Here is a 7,963-nt window from a genome sequence, read left to right on the forward strand (position 1 = left end):
CCAAACCACCCCCGAGCAGCCCCCTTGGAGTTAACGGAAAGGCTCGACATGTAATTTCACCAGAAAACTAGTGAAATGTCATGTAGGCCTCAAAAGTCTTCAGATGCTCAACGGGATCTTTGGTGCTATCATACATCTCCATTGCCGGGACATTGAACTTTTGCGAGATGTGAACCGCCATAATTTTGCACTGTACGGCAGGTTTGTGCTAGTCAACAGTTGATTCACTGAAGAAGATGCTCTTATTCTTCTCACCATCTCTTCATACTTATCCATGAGAATTCGCAAATCGTGATGCATTTTCTTTGCCTCTTCTTCGTGAGGAGGTTTGCCTGCACCTTGCAACTCCCTTTATGTTCTATCCACTTGACTCGATGCAGCATCCTCTCTTGAAGCTCCATCTCTTCATTTAACAACCTTATTTTCCCGATGTAAAGCCTCCAACTCTGACATTACTTTCTTCAACTGGTCTTCCAACTCTATCCTATTTTCCATGTTGACCGATGTGGCTTCCTGATCCCTTGTTACTTGAGATCGTGTGGTCGCAGGCATACGAAAATCACATTACTGAGAAACAAGATCCCACAAATAGCGCCAACTGTTATGGACGTATTTCATAGCTTCTCTCACATGATCACCTACAACCAAAAAGAGATAGATTTTAGGGGTTCGTGGGAATGCCTCTGATGCCTAAATCAGTATAGTATGACTATTTTCTTAGTGTGAAAAAGATGGTCTCATGGTCATACTTGAGTGATATAAATAGAGCTCATGTTATATTCTATTTGACGTGATAACCGCTTGATCCTTCATTTAAAATTTAAGTCGTGAGATGTCCTCTTTGTGAATTAGTATGTCGAGGTTCAAGGTTCATGGGCAAGACTATTGTCTGGGCCTATGACATGGCCCAACAAGCCAAGAGGGGGAGAAATGATTAAAGCCCTTCCATAGATTTTTAGGGCCTTTCTTTCTTAATGTACACATTAGTATGTGGATTGGGCAATGCTAGAGATCTTGTTGGGAGATCCTGTTCAAGCATCCTGTTACAATTTTTTTTTTTTAGTGATTAAGAAAATGTTATTTAATAATATTGTGAATTTTATTTTTTTTAAATATTTAAAAGTATTAAAAAAATGACGTGGAAAAAAAACACTTTTAAATATTTTTTTCACATCATTTTTTTTAAATATTTTTTTTAAAAAAATAAAATTTAAAATATTATTAAATAATATTTTTTAATCATTATAATAAAAAAATTAAAAAAAAAAATTGTAACGGAAAAAATGAACGGGATCCCCCAGTGGGATCCCCATCATTTTCCATGCGGAGTTAAAAGGGTGTCCTGCCTTGTCACGACCTAGCACTGCTGGCCTACATATTGGAAAGATAATACAAGTCCAACAAACCTTTTATTTGTTGCTATGTCATATTCATATTAAAGAGATTCCCAGAAACAGAAATTAATCAGTTACAACTAAACTTAATTTTTTTTTTAAATAGAAATCGGTTGCAGATACCAAATTTTAAAATTCAGGCCGGAAAAAATCTGATCCGAAAAAATAGTTAATCATTAAATCAATTTTCAATTTTATCTTTTCCATTTCTCCACTCCAACTCGGTCCATAACAATTTAAAATATCAATAATTACAGAACTACTTAATTGATCGACTTAAAAAAAATAAAAATTTATTTTTTTAAATTTTAGAAAATCATCTCAATCTAAATATTGCACTTTTTTTATTCATTTTATTATAAAAAAAAAAGAAAAAATTTAGAAATTTATTAATAATCACTTTTTTAATTATTAATTTTTTTAAAAAATATTACACCTTTGGAGTCAGTACCCAGTTATTTTCCATTTTTTCATTTTCTAAACTCGAAAAAAAGAAAGAAAGAAAATTTAAAACCAATTAACAAACGAAAGACATTAATTACATCCTGAAAAAGACATTATTAATTGTACATACAGTGCCGAACCTGAGTGCAATGCATGCATTTAGTCACGGACAGTACTACTCCTGAAAACTAAAGAATAGTACTTGTTGTCGGGCATGATTGGTGTCGAGGGTCTGACTTTCACGTGCCTGTCCCATTCGATATATGGACGGAATGCATGCTTTGAACGTTTTATGTAATTTTCATCCTTTTATGACCGGGTCAGTGTGCAAACATCTTCTATTTAATTGATATTGCAAAATTTGATTTGCTAGAAAAATTCAAAATAGGATTTTTCTTTGATCATTATTTTATTCATAGACCAATGAGAGTTGATTCTATCAGATATTGCATAATTTTAATTTTAATTTTAATTGTGCCTTATATTTGCATATCGAATCAGGAAATAATTTACTTTTTGAATTGATATTAAATTATCTAAAATTACTTATTATATTTTACTTAATATTTATTAATTATTTTAGATTACATTAAGAGAGAATAAAATAAAGATAATTAAAATTAGTGGGATAAATAATATTTTTCACAATTTTGAGTTATTATCATGAAATAGCAACTTGCCAGCTTTTATCTAATTTCTCTTTCACAAATTTTCAAAATATAACTAAAATCAATTACATTTTATTGAAGAGATCAACATAAGTACGTACCATGTATATATAATCGATCATGTGTATATGTAATAATCAGAAAAATTCCAATGGCACTGAATTTATTTGAGAATCTTAAGAAACGCCAAAAATGGGAAGATTGCTTCATACCATACATAAGCTAGACTCATTTTGTGATGGATGATTTGAGACGATAACGACTATTTATAATAAAAACAAATTTATTTTAACAAGAAATAATCATTTTCGTTTAAAATAATCCGTTTCAAATAAATAATTTTCTTACAATGACACTTATAATTGTATAAAACATCTTAATAAAGTTTGATTATTTTTTCATCGTTTAAATATTTTATATATAAAAAATAAAGATTGTGGATAGAATGATTCGGAACTTCACCGACGAAGATGTCAAACTTTTTCCTTCTCCTTCACGTGCACCATGCATTACATGCCTTAATTTGCCACCCTGCAGCCTAGCGTCTTGCCGCTTTCAGCTAAAACACGTAGACTTCTCTCACCGCACGACTTCGAACCATACTAATCTATAAATTCGTGTCTTTTGGTCTTGATTTCAGAAAAGAATCCTCAGCTCGAGAAAGAGTTCTGCTTAGTGCTCTTTCACTTCCTGAAGAAGTTGTCATTCGAGTAATCTCTTAAGCCCTACATGCATTAACGTATAGCTCATCAAGCATATACATTCGCAAACAATATACGTAGAAAAGAAACCATGTTTTATTCCTTCCTATTCTTTACCATGAGGGACGTCGAACATGGTTATGGCTCCTCAGAAAAAATCATGTTGCCGATGCGCTTAACCTTGATCTCTGCCTTTCTTACCATGCTCATTATTCTTTTTCCTCTCATATTATTCAAGTGGAAACCCCATGGAAAAACCTTCAAGCAAACTCCAGCGCTCCCACCGGGCCCAACTCCGTGGCCAATAGTTGGAAACCTCCCAGAACTGTGGAGGAATAAGCCAGCATTTCGGTGGATACATGGCCTTCTGGAATCACTCAATACGGAAATCGCTTGTATACGTCTAGGTGGTGTTCATGTTATTCCGGTAACTTCACCGGAACTTGCCCGGGAGTTCTTGAAAAAGCACGATATCGTGTTTGCATCAAGACCTCTTTTTATGTCGAATAAATATGCTAGTCGCGGCTTTAAGTCGACAGCTTTGGTGCCGTGGGGAGATCAATGGAAGAAGATGAAAAAGTTGGTAGCTTCTGAGATAATTAACTCAAAAACAACTCGGTGGCTACTCAATAAGAGGACCGAAGAAGCTGATAATCTTGTTCGTTTCATTTATAGTCAATGTAAGAATGCTGCGATTGACAGCCTTCCTTATGATCAGTCAATTAGTGGTTCAGTTGTGGACGTGAGACTTGTTGCACGTCATTACTGTGGAAATGTCATTAGGAAGATGATATTCAACAGAAGGTACTTTGGCAAAGGAAAGAAGGATGGAGGACCTGGAGTTGAGGAAGAACAACACATTGAATCACTTTTCACCATACTCGCCCATCTTGGTGCATTTGCTTTATCGGATTACTTGCCATCCTTAACAGCACTAGATTTAGATGGTCATGGGAAGATTGTAAGTGAGGCAATGAAGATCGTAACCAGTTATGAAGATCCGGTCGTCGATGAGAGACTACGGCAATGGAGAGACGGGGAGAAGACGGAGGCCGAGGACTTGCTCGACGCTTTCATCTTGGCAAAGGATTCGAAAGGGAAAGCAGCTTTTTCAGTGGAAGAGATCAAAGCTCAAATCACGGCAAGATAAAAATTAAATATTAATAAGAATACCTAATACCATGCATGCATTTTAACATATAACATTGCAAAATACTTCACGTCTTTCACAAACCCTAGATGGTGTTTTTCTCTCCTATTCTAAATATCCATACTAATCTTATAAGTTTTGTAGAAAATATTTAAATTTAAATAAATGAAGTTTTCAATCATTAATATCTATTAATCATTTACTTGAATTGTTTTCAATCATGTACGTGCAGGAACTGATGCTTGCAACAGTGGATAATCCTTCCAACTGCATAGAGTGGACACTAGCAGAAATGCTCAACCAACCGGAGCTCCTCCAAAAAGCTGTAGAAGAAATTGACAGGGTAGTGGGAAAGAAGAGATGGGTTGAAGAATCCGATATTCCACAGCTGAATTATGTCAAGGCTTGTGCAAGGGAAGGTTTCCGGCTTCACCCAATTGCACCATTTAACGTCCCCCATGTCTCAATGCAAGACGCGACTGTGGCTGGCTATTTCATCCCGAAAGGAAGTCATGTCATCTTGAGCCGATATGGTCTCGGCCGCAACCCTCGCGTTTGGAAAGAACCCTTGAGGTTCAAACCAGATCGACATCTGAAGAAGAAGGAGGATGGATCGTCGATGGCCGATGATCAGGAGGTGGAACTTGCAGAGCATGAGCTGCGCTTCATTTCGTTCAGTACTGGAAGGCGAGGTTGCATGGGCATCGCGCTCGGCTCTGCTATGACTGTGATGCTTTTGGCAAGGCTTCTTCAAGGATTTTCATGGAGTTTGCCGCCAAACCAAGAGGAGATTGACCTCTCTGAGACCATGAATGAACTTTTGATGGCCAAACCCTTGCGTGCTCATGCAAACCCACGTCTGGCGGCTTCACTTTATCCCGCTTAATACTAATTATCTCGAAGAGTAGTTCTATTTATAAGCCAGGGTTTAGAACACGTCGTATACGTACCATTGACATGTCCTTGGTATTGAAGTTGTATTTTATACCCCGACTACAAATAAAATTCTTCTACTCAGAAGACTAATTCAAGGCACTTGAGATCTCAGTTGGAAAGTTGTATCCGTGCCTACAATATGCTTTTTTATTGGTTAAGTTAGCAGTGTTTGAGTAATAATCTCATATTATCTGTAGATAAAGTCTTAAATATATTTATAAATAATAAATAATTATTTTTTATTAAATTATTTTTATGAGATGAGTTAGATTATAAATTTCTTTACCCGTACTTTTTAGTTGATTGGTCCTTAATTTCTACGTTTTAGTTGGAAGCGCTAATTGTCTGTAATTTGCTGTACGTACGTACGTCCTTGGAATGTGCGCAGTAATCTATAAAAATATGTACCTTATCAATAAATTATTTAGTTTATAAACAGAGCATGACATGCAATTATGTTAAGAAATATTTCACTTGTTTCGTGAGAAGACACGATCGAGAAACATGTTGATCAATATGATCATTTGATTGAGTGCTATTTATGATTTAGAGAAGTCCATGCATGATTGTTACAAGAAAAACACTAATTCGAAATCAGATATTTGCGATGAAGGTGAGTTCATTTTTTCAGTTATGGTTAAAGCGAAAGTATATATACAATCACAAACATCAAAGAACCCCAAGTTAATGGCTAAGCTGAAGGTGAGGAATAAAGACACGACAACCATTTTCTTACAATTGATGACGGAATCAATGACTGGAAAATAAAAAAATTGCATTCAATACAATAGAAACTCTCTTTGAAAGGGTGGGATTTTCGGCCCAGAAGACATTAGGGATGACATTTTGTCCCTATTTCATCACAATAGGTATGTCGCGGAAGACAATCTAAGATGAGAAAAAAAATTTTGTCATGAAAAATATCTTTTGAGATGAAATTTTCCCGACAATGGGAAACTTTTTTGAGAAAAAGTCATTTCGTCCCTAACAAGCATTCGTAGAATATTGTTGAAACTATTACGATATGCCACTAGTATTCGAACACTTTAGTCACGATTGAAGGGGACATGAGGTCGTTCGAATATTGAAGACATGATTGTTCAAATAAGATTGACGTCCATTTGAATCACTACAACAAATTTCAGATTTTGGGACGAAATTATTTAGGGACAAAATTTTTTTCATCCCTAAAAGTCATTTTTTGAGACGAAATTTAAATTTCGTCCCAAAAAATCGATGAATTTAGAAAATTGTTCGAACATCAAAATAACCGTTCGAACAGTATTTTCTGTGACGAATTAAATCGTCTCAAAAAAATTTTCCCGTTTGAACGTGAAAAAATACGTTCGAACAGTAAAATTTGGTAGATAATTACTTTATTATGGCGGGGAAAGTTCAAAAACGTTCGAACGAGAATTTGTTGTATTCGAACGGAAAATATTTGGTGGCAAATCCTGGCGGGAAGGTTTCTAAACCGTTCGAACGGAATATATTTAGTTAGAACATATTCAAGCACCACATTTATACATTCGAAGGTATAATATTAATCTCGGTACGAAACTCAAAATATAAAAAATATCTATCATATATACAAATTCATTAATTAATTTTATGTAATTAATTTTAAAATATTTTAATGATTTCTTTTACGTTAAATAAGATTTTTAGTTAAATAAATATTATCAACCACATATATATTAATCAATCAAATAAAGCAAATTATCAAAATGCCATATATATTGTTCATAATTACAACAAAAGAAAATATAAATAAAAGATAAAAACTATTGTGATGCGAGGTCTCTACACACATCCTCGACTGCAGCTAATTGTGTCTCTACCTATGTCAGTCGAGTACTAACTGTGACCTGAGTTGCATTATTGGCATTAATCGCTATACGTAACTCATTAACCTCTGTACGTAACCCAGAGACGGTAGTCATAATCTCTGTACGCAACTCAGACATGGCAGTATGCACTGCATCAATCACTGCTGATGTGTGTACGCTGATCTTAGCACGCAATATGTCAGCCATCTCCTCGCGAATATATGTGTGTGATGTCTCAGCCTGTGTAGATGTCTCACCAGCCGATACTCCAGAATCTCCCGACTGCGCATCTCTCTGAATCTTAGCCCTGTCAGGAACAGCTCCACGAAAATGAAATCTGGAGTGTCCCGTGCTCCGTGATAGGGTGGTGCTGTTGATGGTGCCATCGGAAATTGGAAACGCTCGGCAGGTTCGGACACAACCCCAGCATGTAGCAAAAATCGAGTGATGAGGATCCCAAACGGAAGTATATCTGTCGTAATGAACCGTGCCTCTGATCGGATTCTCTCAAATATATAACCAACGAGGTCGATCGGGATGCCACGAGCGACCAGTATCATAAATCTCGCTCGATCCATGCCGACCTCGGTCTTGTGCTGCCTTGGGTCAATATTATTGGCAATGAACAAATTCATAATCTTGAAGAAAGAAGATAAATCTGCCTGCCTAATACTCTTGGAGCCATCGTACACTGGAGCATCTGGACCAACAATCAAGTCTCTGACCTCGTGATCAGCAAGTGTATCGATCTCATCTATGTAATCTAGTCCCTCGTCCTGAGACATAGCTGCATCACCTAAAGGACCAGACTCTCTAGGCGGCAGGTTTGGATAGGCATCAA

The 7,963-nt window shown here is 36.0% G+C and overlaps 1 protein-coding gene across 1 annotated transcript; it reads left to right on the forward strand.

Annotated features, from left to right (window-relative positions):
* The first annotated feature begins 3,335 nt into the window (after positions 1-3,335).
* Positions 3,336-5,313, forward strand: LOC121251238 (tryptophan N-monooxygenase CYP79A68-like). The gene is made up of 2 exons (XM_041150604.1): positions 3,336-4,348; positions 4,590-5,313. The coding sequence occupies exons 1-2, from the start codon at positions 3,368-3,370 to the stop codon at positions 5,241-5,243; spliced, it is 1,635 nt and encodes a 544-aa protein (XP_041006538.1). The 5' UTR covers positions 3,336-3,367; the 3' UTR covers positions 5,244-5,313.
* The last annotated feature ends 2,650 nt before the right edge of the window (positions 5,314-7,963 follow it).

Source organism: Juglans microcarpa x Juglans regia, chromosome 1D (assembly GCF_004785595.1).
Source record: "Juglans microcarpa x Juglans regia isolate MS1-56 chromosome 1D, Jm3101_v1.0, whole genome shotgun sequence".
Classification (NCBI taxonomy): domain Eukaryota; kingdom Viridiplantae; phylum Streptophyta; class Magnoliopsida; order Fagales; family Juglandaceae; genus Juglans; species Juglans microcarpa x Juglans regia.

Coding starts and splice junctions, on each gene's coding strand:
- LOC121251238 (XM_041150604.1), top strand. CDS start 3,368: ATGTTGCCGATGCGCTTAACCTTGATCTCTGCCTTTCTTACCATGCTC. Junction 4,349..4,589: donor AGATCAAAGCTCAAATCACG/GCAAGATAAAAA, acceptor ATGTACGTGCAG/GAACTGATGCTTGCAACAGT.